This window comes from Salmo salar, chromosome 05 (genome assembly GCF_965601325.2).
Source record: "Salmo salar chromosome 05, fSalSal1, whole genome shotgun sequence".
NCBI classification, from domain to species: domain Eukaryota; kingdom Metazoa; phylum Chordata; class Actinopteri; order Salmoniformes; family Salmonidae; genus Salmo; species Salmo salar.
Window position 1 is genome coordinate 54495266 of NC_138295.1, and position 17793 is coordinate 54513058.

General features: G+C 42.1%; 1 protein-coding gene across 1 annotated transcript in view; it reads left to right on the forward strand.

The window, feature by feature from the left end:
• LOC106605119 (glutamate receptor ionotropic, kainate 3) overlaps positions 1 to 17793 on the forward strand; it is a 120836-nt gene that overhangs the window by 77249 nt on the left and 25794 nt on the right. Inside the window, exons 6-10 of the mRNA XM_082975282.1 lie at positions 2427 to 2597; positions 3598 to 3741; positions 4666 to 4773; positions 8056 to 8169; positions 12926 to 13129. Coding sequence (XP_082831408.1) covers positions 2427 to 2597; positions 3598 to 3741; positions 4666 to 4773; positions 8056 to 8169; positions 12926 to 13129 — 741 coding nt within the window. The remainder of the gene's footprint in view (positions 1 to 2426; positions 2598 to 3597; positions 3742 to 4665; positions 4774 to 8055; positions 8170 to 12925; positions 13130 to 17793) is intronic.

The window sequence follows — 17793 nt, forward strand, 5'->3', positions numbered from 1 at the left end:
TTTGGAGGACGTCAGAAACACATTAATAGGAGACGACGACCTCCCTCGGGTGTGTTATTGTGTCCTGTGCCCAGTCTGTTCACTGCTCCCAGCAGAGTACAAGGCTGGGCAGCACAGATTTAATCTTTCTGTCTGGTGACAAAAGGACAGGGCAGGATTAATACAGTGGTCCCCATGGTGATGGTGCTGGTGCTGTATGTGTTCCTATTGGACAGAACTCTCTTTATTCTCTCTCTCTCTCTCTCTCTCTCTCTCTCTCTCTCTCTCGCTATCTGTCTCTATCTCTCTCACACACTCACACACCCGCAAACACGCACGCATACTGGGGATCAGGAGGATGGGGGCTAGACAGACCCTAGAGTGATGGACTTGGCCAGTCTGCTGTGATAATACAATATGGCATACAGGGCCAGGCATGTCGCGTGTCATCTTGGCATTGTTCTGCCATGCGTCGTCATTTGTGTAGGCCTATCACAACAAACATTTTAACAGTACCCAAAGCCGTCCCTGTCACACTGTATAGGTCTCAACCAAGTGGGAGAGAAACTGGTTGAGTTATTGATGGTTGAGTACTTGAAATATGATATAAAATATACAGACACACATTTTAGTTGATCTATTTTACATTTCTCAAAACATAGGATTTATTAATGGAAGGATATGGGGCCGCTAGATCCATCTAAAGCAGTAATACACTGTCATACTGACGGTCATGCCATTTCAAAGATTATACCTGCCTGATTATACCTGAAATGATGAATACATCTATGGCGTATAGGGCAACAATATTCCCCTCGATAATATTCAGTGATAATGTTCATGTTTATCATCCTGGGTGAGGGGAACGCCAAATTATTAGAGCGTGAACAGGTAATACCAGAATGGTAGCAGGGTAATATAGCAGCAGCCTTGTCCTCTGAAATGAGGCTGTCATGGCTTCAGCCCTTTACACCCTACAGGGTTATCTCCAAGAATCTGTGCTGAGAAATGTATGTTTCCCACCTTCCTGTATTAGTGTATTGTCAGTGATATAGAGCATTTTGAAGGTACAGAGGCACAGAATGTGTGGTTCTGTATATAATCTAATGTTGATTGACAAATGCAGAGTTTTCAGAATTCTGAGTTTTCCCAGTCAAGTAACTGAATTCAAAGATTACTGCAACTCTCATAAATGTTGCATGTTTAGTTCGAATCCATTACCTGATGGTATTTTATACTTCGCAATGGTTGATATTGCCCTCAACAACTCACAATCTTCGAATGGCTGTTTGAATGTGTGCTTGAGTTATAAAATAATTTACAACATCACAATTTCTTGTCAAAACATTATTTTTAAGGAACTTGTATGTTTGGCAATAAACCTGGTGCACATAACCTGAAGAAAATTGTTTCCCACAAATGGCATTTGTACAACAGGGACTTAAAAAAATAAGAAAAAAAAGTGCCATATGAACCCTACTGCTTGTGGAGAGAATTTTTTTATTTTTTCTGTATCTGGAGGCAAGCGGTCTTCAGTGTGTGTCTTACACGCTCCCGTTCCCCCAGCACTAACACCACAGGGTGCTAATGAAATATCTATTATGTTCCTCCAAATGTCTTTTCCTGGGCCCCGTGGCACATTCCAACATGATATGTGTCGACATGTGACTTCACACTTGAGCCGGAATGGCTGCCCTAGAAATTACAGTTGCTCAGAGAAATCTGTGTTTGCTTATGGGTTGTGGAGGGACTGTAGTGACTGCATTATTAATTGGATCCAGCAGATGAAGTGGTTCCCCTTTTAGGCGATGAACGCCGTCTGTCTCATTTACTCAGGGAATATTTAGGATAAGCCACAGTGGCAGAACACAAGGTAAAAGGTCATGCCTTCAGGTTTTACTTCTGCACAACAACCAGCCAACACAAAGCTTTGAGACATGATAAAGGAGTCAAAGCACTGTTTTACCTGGTCCCCCTGTATCATGGTAATTCGCATTAAAGGGTTTCGTTTATACTTGCAGTTGGGGATGTGTATAGTCATGAAGGTTCAGGTTGAATTACATTGGAGGAAGTCAATTTGTAATGCCATGTTAAGGTCAACCATTCAACATGGTTTCCATCTAGTAGTTTAAGTGAACCAACCTACTGTACCATAGCAAAATGCCTCTGTGAATGAGGATTAGTGAATGGTTTTAACCACACTGAGAGAGACTGACACCAACGCCTTGTGTTTGGTTTCATTGACTGAGGCACACACTACACTTGAAACACCATACCCTTATCCTCCAGACGGCTCAAAGCTCAATCCTTTCTTTCACTTGAATATATCTCCCATTTACCACCCTCTCTATCCTCTCTTCTCTAACAGTAACAACGAGGCCCCAATCCCAGCCGTCTAAAGCGAAACAAGATCATCTACTCTTTGTTTCATCCCTTTCTTTCTGAAGGACCTCATGGCTATCGACCTGGAGCCCTACCGTTTCTGTGGCGTCAACATGACCGGCTTCCGCATCCTCAACGTGGACAACCCTCAGGTGGCGTCCATCGTTGAGAAGTGGTCCCAAGAGAGGCAGATACCTCCCAAGCCCGACTCGGGCCTCCTGGAGGGGATCATGACGGTATGTTTTTGGTCTTCTGTTGTGGATCTCTGAGGCTGATAGTATGTTAAAATTAGCATGAAAGACATCATATTGATATCTAAATACTGTGTGTCTTTCACCAGCCCTACTCTCAACATTTTATTTCAATAATGACATTTTGGGAAGAAATGCAGATAGAACATTATAGTCTCATCTGTCGTAACAGTACTACCACTGTATCTCTACTATTAGTAACAGTACTACTACCATTACTACTACTGCTACGTACCACCAATTATGCTAATGAGAATGACAATGGTGAAACTTTTGGGGCCTGTTATCATCATGAAGTCAGATAAGAAGCACTTGGAAGCAGGATGTTCACAGTCTACTAAATTCTGAACTAATTCATTCAATGTATTCAGGGGAGCTCATAATCATTCTCAAATCCCATCACAATGGTCTAAATCCAATAATCACAAATCCCATCCCTGATATTCCAATAAAGCCTCCTTTTACGCTCTAACTTAATAAGCGAGCGTCGCTAATGGAAGATAAAGAGTTATACATGTACGTGGTATATTCAATATGAATATTATATTGTTGCAATCCCTCGTTGTTTGTTTATCTATTAATGGATTTGACTGGGGTTCAGATACACCCACACGGCACTCTCACAGGTCTCATTATTTCTGTATGGAGAAGGAGGGGTTTTATGGAAAGGAGTGCGCTCGCTCCGTGTAGTATGCACTTTTAATTGCTCCCGGAACTCCGTAAGAGATAGAATCTAGGTGACACAAACATCAAGGTAGGCTGCCTTTAATTTCGTCTTACTCGCCTGGAAACGTTCATATCCATATTTACAAAAGGAATTGAGCTCACTTTCTCGGGCATGCTATCTGGAAAATAAGAAACGTCTGAGCACTTTGATTTCCCTTTGTTAGCTTTTTCTCAAACACTTTTGCTGCTGCTGGTGCTAAGGGAGTGGACTCCCCTTGTCCACAGCCGTCAGCTGAAATAATGTCCCCATTTATTCCAGACAGATGCTGCTCTGACGTACGACGCGGTCCACATCGTGTCCGTCTCCTACCAGCACGCACCACAGATGACGGTCAACTCGCTGCAGTGCCACCGCCACAAACCATGGAGGTTCGGCGGACGCTTTATGAACTTCATCAAAGAGGTGATGCTGAGCGTTTTGTTTTCGTTCGGTGTTGATGTTTGATCTTGTGTGTGGCATCCATATTAGGAGATTGTGGATGCCGTACTGTTTGTCTCTGAATCCATTTGACAAATGCAATTACATTTGGAAAAGAAGGAAACATTGTGTAATCATGCAACATTCATTTTACAGACAAAAACAATGTTATCTGGAAAAATCTCTTATTGATGGATAGTGTCTCAAAGTAATGAACTACTCAAAGCTGTGTTAATGTAATCTCTCCAGCTAAATTCCCTGTATTCATAACCGATTTACAGATGGCAAAACTCACATTGTGTCCTATTTTTACTGAAAAGGGAAACTGGTGTGCCCTTCTGTTCACAATAAGACTGTTTGAAACAGGCAAGTCGTATAATCAGCTCTTGTTTCATTTCACAAGAGAGTGTGTGATGACTGTGACTCAGAATAGTCAGATTAAGGCTGTAGAACATGGTGACACGGCGCCCAGTGTACCGAACATCACAAGGCCAGAGCCCGGAGTATAAGTGAGGGGAATGTGTTAGCTCCATAGCTTCATCAGTAGCTCCATCATTGCCAGGGGTATCAGACACATCTCTGTGAGCGCGGAGAAACAGGAGGAGGGCTCTGGGGGGGGGGGGGGGGGGGGGGGGGGAATATCAGTCGATCATAATGATGGGCAGTTATGTGTTTTTTTTTCTCCCTTGTGTGGAAACAAGTGAAGGACATGGTCTTTAATTAACACTGTGGTCTCGGAGAAAATGTTTCTGAGGCGTTGGGATGTGAAATGTAATTAAAAATGAAATGCAGCCCAGTGTGTGTGTGTGTGTGTGTGTGTGTGGCCTTGATGTTTGTTTTTACATGTGTGCGTACTCACGTGCTTTAATGAATGAGTGTTCATTTGTGGTTGTGTGTATTTGTCTGCAGTCTCACTGGGAAGGCCTGACGGGGAGGCTGTCGTTCAACAGGACCAGTGGCCTCCGCACAGACTTTGACCTGGACATCATCAGCCTGAAAGAGGAGGGCCTGGAGAAGGTAACACACCTCTTTCCTTACCACAATGACTTCAACTATCAAACTAACCACACTTTAAAGAAGTATAGTGTTACCTAATAGTTTAGGTTTTCACTCAGTCTGAGGACATAGGGAAAAAAATACAACAATAAACCCATACCCTGGTGATTTTACACCTACACAGATTTATCTATCATCTCCACAATACACTATACTCTCTTTCTCTCTTAGGACGTAACATTTGTTTTGCATATCCCCTGTTAAATCGTCTAGTGAAAATCTGAAATCCATTCCAGTTTTCTTCTTTAATATGGAACAAATAATGCACAACGGTCTCCATTTGACAGTATCATTTACCTCCTAACAAGGAAGCCAATGGGCTGTTCAAACATAAGCATACGTTAATGGATCATAAAGCAAATTGGATGAGGGAAGACATTAAAGTGTTAATTGCAAGTCTCAAATGGTAATTCGAGTTGTTGCCCGAAACGCTGTTTGCTAATGAGGTGTATAAACCTCACTGTTTTACCCACAAAATAAAGTCAAAAGTTGGTAATGAAGAAGGATAATAATAACTTCCTGTGTTATTTTAAAAGGCAGAGTAGCACCCTGCGGACTATTAACTGCTTTGTGGTGATATGGGTTTGTCATGCATTATGGAAACATTAACTCGAGATAAGTGCCATTATGACTTCCTCAAGAGCTCCCGTATGGCAGAGCCTGTATGAGCCTGTATAATAGCTAGGACATGTCAGCTCAGAATATCACTGCAGCTCCAGGCTGGAACAACCACAATGCGCCAAACTATTTCCGTATCTCATTCTTCTGCTGTGCTGGGTCTACTGCTCTATTTGCACATCTTTAGTGTGCTAAAACCAGCATGAAAGACATGCTATATAGGCCTACTGTGTGTTTTTCTACATCCCTGGTCTCAAGCTTGTTACTTATCCCACAGTACTCAATGGATTGCAGGATTTTGTCTCATTATATCTGTGGAATCGGCTTTTGCTAACTGTTCTAGCCAGTAAAGATAGCGACTTTTAGGCCTAATCTGCCCTAATTGAATATTAGCCCGAGTTTGAGCTCATACTGGAATTAGGAGAGGTTTCCAGTCGGAGTGGAAAATTCACTGACATTAATATAAAATAGGGAAGAAAAAAAATCAGAAGCTCTCTTCTCCCTGTAGTGGCATGAGTAAATAACTTTTGAATTGCTTCATTGGCTATACACATTTAATGAATTGAGTTAATTGGCCACAATTAGTAAGACTAGGCTGGCATGCAGAGTGGAAGACATGGATATTTTTTAAAGCAGCTCTTCTCTTCAGTTGCGTAGTCCTTTTTTGGGGGGGCTTTTCCACACAAGCTGTAACTAATATGCTTTTCAAATTCGAGCATATGCTCCTCAGTGGATCATACAGAAGGACTTTATCAGGTGTTTTTCACGCTGGCTGCGATGCAGCGTGTTTGTGTACCTTTTAAACGGATCCACCTCGAGTGCCAGCCAGCCCTGTGAATATTAAATGGCACTTTGGTAGTTACGCATGAAGGAGAAAGAGAGGAGGATGGGAAGGAGGAGAGTAGCGAAAGCGAGTGACTGCGAAGTTGACATGCAAAATTAGATCGTTACCGACAGTCTACAGGACTGACTATTTTATGGTAATGATATGTTCCAGAGTTGTCGCGACAGTATGGAAGGGGCTTTTTTTTTGCCCAGAAGGCACTACTCTAGTGCAACTCCTTTTATTTGCTCTGATCTTTTGGTATTTATCTTCGTGAGATTACTCAGAGCAGAACTTCTCTGCCAGCAATATCAAGCTTTTATATTTCCATTGCCGACAACCCCATGCTGGGCTTTCTTTTCAAAATGAATTGTAGGATTTGTGTTTTGCTACATTCCTAAGGGCACAAAACTGCAAAGATACCAGACCTGAAATAACCATATGATAATCACGCTAGGATGCTTATCTAGTTTGCTATTTTTAATGCTCTGGTTTCTGTATGTGTTTTAACTAGCGAAAGGAGTAGATTGTGAAGCCTAAATGGAAGTCTAAATGGAAGACATTGATCAGGAAATGATATTTGATTGCTCTCCCACTTTCTCTCCACGTTGCTCACACACATACTACACAGAAACTAACAACCTATCTTCTTTTCCTGCATTCAGAAAAGTGCTCCAATTACCTATTGTGTGTGTTATCAGAGAAGCGTTGCAAGTGAAAATAATGTTTGTTGTAGGAGTTCGACAAGGCTGTGCTCCCTCTTCATTTCAACAATTCATAAGCTATGATATTCACAAGGTATTGGTATTTTTAGAACAAGGCCACCTGAAGGGGTGACAGGTGACAGTTTGGAGAGTCTGATACCTTTTGATACGCTAAAGTTGCAGAACACAACACAATGTTTTCGTGTTCATCTTAGGAGACTACTACTGAATTATGTTGTTTAAATTCGATTACATTTTAGACAAATTTCGTATTTTTGCATATTATTTATGTTCCGCTCTCTCCACTGGCTTCCAGTTGAAGCTCGCATCCGCTACAAGACCATGGTGATTGCCTACGGAACTGTGAAGGGAACGGCACCTCCATACCTTCAGGCTCTGATCAGGCCCTACACCCAAACAAGGGCACTGCGTTCATCCTCCACTGGCCTGCTGGCCCCCCTACCTCTGAGGAAGCACAGTTCCCGCTCAGCCCAGTCAAAACTGTTCGCTGCTCTGGCACCCCAATGGTGGAACAAGCTCCCTCATGACGCCAGGACAGCGGAGTCAATCACCACCTTCCGGAGACACCTGAAACCCCACCTCTTTAAGGAATACCTAGGATAGGATAAAGTAATCCTTCTAACCCCCCCCCTTAAAAGATTTAGATGCACTATTGTAAAGTGGTTGTTCCACTGGATATCATAAGGTGAATGCACCATTTTGTAAGTCGCTCTGGATAAGAGCGTCTGCTAAATGACTTAAATGTAATAATAATAAATGTAATGTTCCAAACCGTAACACCAGTATGAAGTGAAACATATCCATCATAATTCCATCATTCCCAACAGAACGATTTGATTTCTTAGACTTCTCTCTCCTACAATGTCAATTCATTTAGAACCTGCCTCCACATCCCACCACTTCCTCTCCCAATAACCTCATGGCGTATAGTGTGTCCAGAGGTGACACAGCCAATCAGCTAATGGAAATGTGTCCCGGTGGGCGCTAATGCAGCAGGGCTTGTGGGAAGTCAGGGTCATGAGTTGCCGCAGTAGAAAGGTGAAGTCGAACTCTTACACGCTTTTCATCTTCCCACAGGTGGGGAAGTGGAGTGCGTCCGGAGGTCTCAACATCACCGAGGTGCCCAAGCGGAAAGGGATGAACATCACAGACTCGCTGGCCAACCGTTCCCTGGTCATCACCACCATCCTGGTAGGTTAGCTGACTTTGATCATCCCTTTGTGAAGGATCTCTCTCTCTGTCTCTCTCTCTCTCTCTCTCTCTCTCAGATTTGAGCATTTCTGCTTGACAAGCTACTCAAAACATTACCTTAGGAGATGGTACTTTATATATCAGTGTCTTATCATTCAGTATTTTACAGGGATTACAGGGAAACCCATTTTCTCTTGCGAGTTATGTATCATTTACATTTGGAAAAATAACATCTTTAAACATGGTCCATGTTAGTAGGTTGAAAAAACATGTTTGGCATTGAGGCCCTCTCCGCTACCATCACTCAGACTGGGAAATCAGAGATATCTGTCAAATTAATCACAGTGAATTAACTGAACACCACCTGGAATTTACCTCGCCAATCTGAGTGCAGCTTGGATTGTCAAGGGATGTACTGTAGATCATCATTATGTCACATTAAGATCACCATGGGGATGTGAGGCACTTGCAGTGCAAGGAGCCCGTAGAGAAGAAGACAGGGAGCCACACTGGACCAGTCTACGTATAAAATATCCATTAATTACATGTTAGGAAATAAACAGGTGTTCTCTCCCACCAGTTTTCCACATTCATTTGCAGATGGTCTATTGTGTATTCATACGCTGGGAACTGGGAGGTTCGAGGGTCTTTGTGGAGCTATCACCGAGGTCCTGACAATGAACGTCCCCCACGAGCTTTTTCTCGACGGACACACAAGTTATCAACAATGATAAACACTCTCATTAAGCCTCGATTGGAGCGCAAGGCTATAATTATGACCGAGTGAGGTTTAGAAGAGATATAATCAGTGCCTTCTGGTGCCAACCATGGGGAGTAGCAACTTCAATCACAAAGACAAGAAATAGAACCATAAACAGGTGTTGTTTAGAGCTTCAGCCAAAAATAAACACACAAAATAATAAGATTTAGGGTCAGTTTCTTTGAGCCAGATTAAGCCTATTCATGGACTAAAAAACATTTCCTATGGAAATTCCCCATTGGACATGCTTTTCAATCCAGGAGTAAGGTTTAGGTCCAAATCAGCCACTTGCAAGGATCAGCTGCATCTTTTGACAGTGTATCATGGAGTATTCTAGAAATCAACACTTTTAGATTGTAAAAGCAGAATGAGAATAGAGCATCAGCAGCACTAATATCAGTGTCTGTGTTTTTTATCCATTCTGAGCTTAATGACATTGCATCAAACGGATCGCAGCGATCTGCGAATAAGACGTCTGACAGTTTTATGGCGATAACTTCTCGCATTCTACGAAGAGATTAAGATATTTAATGTTTTTCCCAGCTCTCACATTAATTGTTTTCACTCCATTGCCTGTAACTGTGTCTGCATATCTCCTTCCCCGTTTTCTTATGTAAACCCATGCTGTGCTAGAGAGTGTGAAACTGGTTTAAACACTTTGATTTGAGTCCAAACCTTGGGGAATTTAAAGAGTTGGGAAGGCTAGAAACAGATGGTAATGACTTTTTTCTTCCCCCCTCAACACGCAAACTTTCGGATCAAGATAATTGGACAACTTGAACAAAGTTTTCCACTAAGCTCTCGCTTTCTATCTAAATGCATTATTATCAAGTATTCCTTGGTTATCATGTATTTAAAGGTAACGTCCTATTTGCAAACGGCCAACTAGCTACATATTAGGATTGCAGCCAATTATTTACTCTACATTTTTCTGTCCCTGAGATGGTATTTTGGGTGTAGAAAAGGACACATGATAAGTGTCAGACTAGGATGTGCTAAACCAGGGGTGTTAGATGTGTTTTGATTCTTCCACCAAGACCTCCCTTCAAGGCATTTACCATCAAGACAACATGATTTGAAACAACGGTGATTTCCATATTTTGCCACAGCATCATTATAATATACATCAATCCCTTTCTTTGCCACCATAAGCATAGCTAACCCCACCCTGTGAAACACACGTTTTTCTGACCGAGTGGTAAACCGTGTTATGACTGGTTATTCCCCCCTCTTTAACGGCTTTCCTAGCAGCTTTGTGTAACACAAAGACGTGGCCGATGGGAATACAAAAGCAGAGGTCACCTTGACTGGAGAATCAATTACTCTGCTTATGAACAGACTTCATTATTAATTGTATGGCTGACCATCGGAAGCAATAAATAATAAATAGCCCATGAGGAAGTGGACAACCATGTCTTCAAAAAATGCACAGTGGGATATCTATGGGCCCTATTTTGCAGACAGATAGTGGAAGACATTAAATAAATGGAAATATCGAGCCATCCGCCATCTTTTCTTTGAGAGTTTAACCATTGTTCATGGTTATAGTTTAACCATTGTTCATGGCAATAGGCATTACCTGGAGACAGCAACATTTCAGGCATGTTCCATTTCATTGAAGCATTCTATTCTTAATCAAGCTTTTCTTCCACCTGATATTATGAGGAGCCAGGGAGAATATTACAGGGCAGTAAAGACCACTGGCTCTCTGACCATGAACTGCATCGCACTGTAGTATACAATGTCTACAAGGGGCAGTAGGCAGGGATGTGGGAGGGGGAACGGCCAGGGAAGGTTGGCTGACTGCAGAGGCTATTTTGGAGTGCCTAGATTCACCATCTATTGTATATCAACGAGACTTCCTATTGCATGCTGTACATTTCTCAGATTGCACAGCATAGCCGTCACTTAAATCAGATAGATTTTCCTGTCAAATACTTTTTGGAAAGTATTCAGACCCCTTGACTTTTTCTACATTTTGTTGCGTTACAGCCTTATTCTAAAATGTATTCAATAGTTTTTTCCCCCTCATCAATCTACACACAATACCCCATAATGACAAAGCAAAAACAGGTTTTTAAAAATGTAGCAAAGTTATTAACAATAAAAAGCTGAAATAGGACATTTACATAAGTATTCAGACCACTTACTCAGTACTTTGTTGAAGCACCTTTGTCAGCGACTACAGCCTCGAGTCTTCGACAAGCTTGGCACATCTGTATTTGGGGAGTTTCTCCAATTCTTCTCTGCAGATCCTCTCAAGCTCTGTCAGGTTGGATGGGAGCATCGCTGCACAGCTATTTTCAAGTCTCTCCAGAGATGTTTGATCAGGTTCAAGTCCGGACATTCAGAGACTTGTCTTGAAGCCACTCCTGCGTTGTCTTGGCTATGTGCTTAGGGTCGTTGTCCTGTTGGTGTCACGGTTGTCGACAGGAGAAGCGGACCAAAGTGCAGCGTGTGTGTCGTTCCACATTTTATTTACACTGTGAAACTAAGCAATACATAAATAAACTGAATGACAAAACAACAAACCGTGACACAGAGGTGAAACATACACTACTCAAAATGAATCTCCCACAAACCCAGGTGGGACAAACACCAACTTAAATATGACCTCCAATTAGAGACAACGATGACCAGCTACTTCTAATTGGAGATCATCCCAAACAAAGCCCAACATAGAAATACAAAACTAGAACATAACAACATAGAAAAAACTAAACTAGAACCCCCCCTGTCACGCCCTGACCTACTCTACCATAGAAAATAACAGCTTACTATGGTCAGGACGTGACAGTTGGAAGTTGAACCTTCGTCCAGTCTGAGGTCTTGAGCGCTCTGGAGCAGGTTTTCATCAAGGATCTCTCTGTAGTTTGCTCCGTTCATCTTTCCCTCAATCCTGACTAGTCTCCCAGTCCATACCGCTGAAAACCGCCCCCACAGCATGATGCTCCCACCACCATGCTTCCTTGTAGGGATGGTGCCAGGTTTCCTCCAGACGTAACACTTGGCAGGGCTGTCATGTGCCTTTTACCTAGAAGTGGCTTCCGTCTGGCCACTCTAGCATAAAGGCCTGATTGGTGGAGTGCTGCAGAGATGGTTGTCCTTCTGGAAGATTCTCCCATCTCCACAGAACTCTGGAGCTCCTTCAGAGTGACCATCGGGTTGTTGGTCACCTCCCTGACCAAGGCCCTTCTCCCCCGATTTCTCAGTTTGGCCAGGAGGCCAGCTCTAGGAAGAGTCTTGGTGGTTCCAAACTTCTTCCATTTAAGAATGATGGAGGCCACTGTGTTCGTAGGGACCTTCAATGCTGCAGACATTTTTTTGGTGTCCTTCCCCATATCTGTGCCTCGACACAATCCTGTCGTCTCGGAGCTCTACAGGCAATTCCTTCGACCTTATGGCTTGGTCTTTGCTCTGACATGCACTGTCAACTGTGGGACCTTATATAGACAGGTGTGTGCCTTTCCAAATCATGTCCAATCAATTGAATTTACCACAGATGGACTCCAATCAAGTTGTAGAAACATCTCAAGGATAGTTAATGGAAACAGGATGTACCTGAGCTCAATTTTGAGTCTCATAGCAAAGAGTCTGAATATGGTATTAATTTGCAGTAAAATAAAAAAAAAATGTTTTGCTTTGTCATTATGGGGTATTGTGTGTAGATTGAGGAGGGAAAGTATTTATTTAATACATTTTAGAAAAGCCTGTAACGTAACACAATGTGGAAAAAGTAAAAGGCTCTGAATACTTTCCGAATGCACTGTACATTCTATTAATGCAAGGAAAACCATTCCACTCGTCCATATTTAAACATACAGTACAGCTAACCACACATTGGACCGGAGTCTTCCTGTCTTATCAGCACTTATCAGCCCAACAACGACTTATCAGCCCAGATCACTTTGCCTCAATTAGGTGCGTGTGCCGAAGAACAAATGGAAAAAGCTGACCTCAACGCTGGTTTCCATTAGATTTTTTGTGTCTGCGCAGGAGGAGCCATATGTCATGCTTAAGAAGTCTGACAAGGCGCTGGTGGGCAACGACCGTTTCGAGGGATTCTGTATCGACCTGCTCAAGGAGCTGGCCAGCATCCTGGGCTTCACCTACGAGATCCGCCTGGTGCCTGATGGGAAGTACGGATCGCAGGACGACAAGGGCCAGTGGAACGGCATGATCAAGGAGCTGATGGAACACGTGAGTTGGACTATCATTTACCTTCTGACTGTTACTATTACTGTCTTACTATTGCTTATAGCTGGTGTTCAACATTGTAAATTATTAGATGTTTTGACTACAGATTCAATAATTTAGTTCTGAGACAAACCTGTTTCAAATCATTTGTCTTGTTTGTTGGGACCCTGTTTTTGTCTGTTAGAATCTGATTTGAAACTTATCACAATCAAACTTAATGTGTTTTTTTTTACAACAAATATAAGGATTTAAGACATACTATGAAGAATAAAAGTATAGCAACATATTAAAGTTGCCTTTGATGAAAGCATCAAAGGCTGATAAAATATAGCTGACATTGACAACAAGGACAGTGCCCTGCTAGTCTGTTGAGAGTGTCCCTCCCCATCGCCCTCTCCTTGTCCTCAGCCCCCCTGGTCAACGATGTGCTCGGCTGGAAAAGTTGTAATAGCTTAAGTGGCATTTAGAGAAGGGAGAGGGTGGGAGTTGGACGGTTCGAGTCAATGGCTAGGTGCAGAAAGGGTTAGGAAAGGTGGGCTAGTGCCGCAGCACTTAATCTCTACCATAGTCAGATCCAGGTTGATATCTGTAACCTTGAGGGGGAACTAAGAGATTAAGGCAGGAAATGTTGCTTATAGAAATACATGCTTTCTTCTTAATGAACAGTAAAGATAGGCTACGCATGTATGTTATTGCAGCTTACTATTTTTTTTATATTATTTTTTTATCATTATCATTATTGTATTCTGCATTGTTTGAAGGGCCTGTATAAGTAAGCATTTCACTGTTAGTATACACATGTTGTTTACGAAGCATGCGACAATAAAAAGTCGATTTCATTTGATTTGACAGAGTTGAATGTTACCAATAGACACTATCTAGACAATAGCCTGGATATACACACTGATTTCAGTCTTTCACTTTTGTTTTACGGGAAACAATGTGATTCAGTCTGGGCTTCAAAGCTATCTAGACAATACAGTAGAGCACATTTGAAAACAACAAAGCAAGTTTCAGACCACCTGTATCTATCTCCATTCATATATCCCATGCTGTGAAATGTACTTTGTACTGTAGCCAGTGCACTCCAACACATTTGCCCCCTATAGTGTGTTATGGGCAACATATACTTAGTACAATGCAGATTAATTCAAGCGGTCCTCCATGTTTTGATTTATGGTTTGAGTTCACTCTCAGCAGTTCCTCACAGTTAAATAGTTGGCTGAAGAGGTCTCTGTGCCCAGTAATTCCTAAACACTTATCTTGGCTTTGGTAGAAATGAGGATGCTTCCTGATGTTTTCTACAGTTCTACTGTATTTGGGTCTATTGCTTCCATGAGAGTAATGTCAGCTGATAGTAGAGTAATCAAGAACACCAATGTTCCATTCAGATATTACGTACTGTAGGTCTGCCTATTATCCTCATCATGTTTGTAGAATACAGTAATATAGGACTAGGTTTTGATCTAGTATGTTCCTTGCACAGTATGTAAAGGGTAAGTGTGCTATAGACTGTCTCCCTGTGCTACTGCTCTTTATTTGAATAGCCTACACAGCATCACCACTGCTACAGTGTATGGATTTATTTAGCTGGTTCTATTTTTTGGCTCCGAACTTTTCTTCCTCCTGTCTATACTGATAAGCTGATCTTGAATCAGCAGACAGGAAAAGGACACTTTGGAGTCAGCTCAAGAGAGCTGACCTGGGATTGCCATGAGGAACTTGGATGGATATTGGTGTCCATACAAGTAAATTGTGCGTATTGTTGTGAAATTGTTAGACATTACCTGTTAGATATTACTGCACTGTTGGAGCTAGATACACAAGCATTTCGCTACACATGCAATAACATCTGCTAAACACATGTATGTGACCAATACAATTTGATTTGACAACCTTATCCCAAGGATTGGAATCATGGCCGTGGTGCTGCATTCTGTTCATCCCAAACCAGAATCACCATGCGTCATTGGCTAATGTGCTGGCAGGTTTGACATCCAATGGAAGTCATGGATATGTTTCCGGGATGCTTTTATGCAAATGAACAGAGGTATGAGCTCAGATGACAGTGACAGCAAACAAATCTTTCTGAAAAACAAACAGAAATAGTACACGGGGAGGGGTTGCTATATTAATGGACAGTGTCAATGTTATTTATCGGTTAAATGCATTTCCTTCAGATATTTATTAACCCCCACCATACTACATTACAATGCTGCCGTTTACTATTGACAACGCACCAAACGTGTCACCTAGTTAGATTAATTAATTGGTTTAAGGAAGACAACAAGCAAAACAAAGCCGTCTGCGGTTGTTTTTAGCTGATTCATCCTGTCAGCCCACAATCTCACATAAATCATTGTTTCATTACTCAACGGTGCAGTACTCGTGTGGGTTTATTAAAAGCAGTTGTAAGCCTTCATTCATCTTTTGTAGGTCACCGAGCCCTGTCAAACAAAGAAGCAAATGTGGAATGACAAAATAAAGTCTTTGTTGTTATGTCTGATGTCAACTGATGTCAACGTGTAGGAAGGAGCGAATTGTCTCTGATTTCTAAAAACATGCATGCATGTAGCTGGGTTAGTGTTTTTATATACATTTCCTGAGATTGTACTATTGAATAAACAAAGAAAGAAGTATTGCAGTGTGTCTCACCTACAGGTCAAACTTTGTGTGCGTCACAAGAATATCTTTCTGTCTATGCATACACATGTAAATGTGCATAATATGCATGATTAATTGGCCGTTGTGTGTAAATAGAAATGGGATAAGTCTTGAATGAGAAAGAGTGTGTGTGTATTGTGGCTAATTAAATAGAAAAAGCCTTCCGTGCCCATGTGCAGCATAGCGGCCGTTATTTTCCTCAGAGTCGTTAAAGCCCACTACAAAGTCAAAGGGCATTGTGGGAAAGGCGTTAAATTATGCAACAGGTCATGTTAAACTTGATTTAGTCACAATAGATGATCCAATTAATCACGATGTTGATGCCAGTATTAATAGCGAGCTTAACACATCATTTGTTTCTGTTCAATTAATCTCTTGCGCCGACAGATACACAGGAAGGTTACGGCGAAACCAATGCACGCCACGGCAAGCCACGCATCTCATTGTCTACATGTAGAGATAGCAGACTGGATTTGGGACCTTGGCAAGATATTGGATTGAAAAAGGGCTTTATTTGCAGTCCTAGGCACGTACATGCACGTGGGTCTCTATCTGAGGGTCGCAGACCTGATTGGTTTTACAGTGGAACGCGGAGGGGGTTTTGACTACTGAGGGCGGGATAGTGGTCAGAGCTGTCATTTTGACGGACGGGCAGCATGACTTTCAATTGCATCAACAACCACAGCTACATTATTCTGCTACATTATAGTGTTTTTGTGCTTTAGAATGCTACTTGAAGGATTGGATGATGTTATAGTAATGCAAATTCCATTATCACTCTGCAATCCTTTGCTATTCAAGTGGGACGTACTGTAGAGTCAGACGATGGAATTACCCGGGACTACATTTCTCTAGTCATATATGCAAATTGAAACAGTGGTGGACAATGAGGCAGTTGGAGCACCGTATGCAAATCTTTGTAAAACAATCATCGAGTTAAGAGGTACAGGAAATGTGGCGAACTGTGTCATTTGTGAGGCAAATGCTCTCCGGCGCTGTCCAAGATTATCATTCAATACACCTATAAGACTAAATAATCAAACCCCTCAAACGTTAAAACCAGTAAATGTCAAGGGACTGCAGGTAACACAGATTGTTATAGATTGTTACAGTTAACCTCTGATGGGAGTGTTGATCTAGGTGTAATTGTATGTATCCTACAGAATGTCATCAGGGGTGGTAGTATGAAGGTAGCACAGCTCTAAGCTTACAATACCATCTGCACGCCCACAGATAACACAGAGCCATGTGGCACTCAGCAGGGTACTATCAGGTTATCACGCGTGGACTCGGCAATACGTGTCTAAGCAGAAAATAGCCGTGCAGCGTGTATATTAGCCCACCATAGGGTTGGCTGAGATTGGCTGGGATCACCTGCTGCTAGGTCTTCCGGTTGAGTGGCAGCTAGCTTGAAAAGCGGCGGTCGGCGGCAGAGAACAGAGGAAGCGGGTGTGCGTTGTAAACGAAAATGTTTAATGAGGGCACAGTGGATTGCACCACATGACAGATTTCCTGTGCCCACACGGTCTCTTTGTTAAGCTTTCTTGTGTTTAGCCACCACAGTGTTGGCCACAGGCACAGGTATAATCCAAACAGTCACACGCAGAGTTCGACCATTTTCTTAAACTGACCCCCATTGACTGCTCTGAATGTTAGAACAGTTATTTGTCATTTTGTTGGAAGGGGGGAGTGACTGAGCTGTGGTAGTGACAGCAAAGAAAATATGTCAATGACACCACAGAAGCATTTTCTTTTCAAATGTTGGTGGTTATTGTTCTACATTGTAATGGCAGCATGTCAGCTAAGCAAATAAATGAAGGGGCTTGAAGGGCATTGCCAGCCTTGTCCATACATTACAAATTACAAAACAAATTACAGTATGTCTTTGATTGTCCAAATAATGTTGGGTTGGGTAGTACAGATCAGCTACATTTGTTCCTTGGAATACTTATGAGCATGTTCTTTATAATGAGCAGGGTTCTGGTAATTCAGACGTTCATATG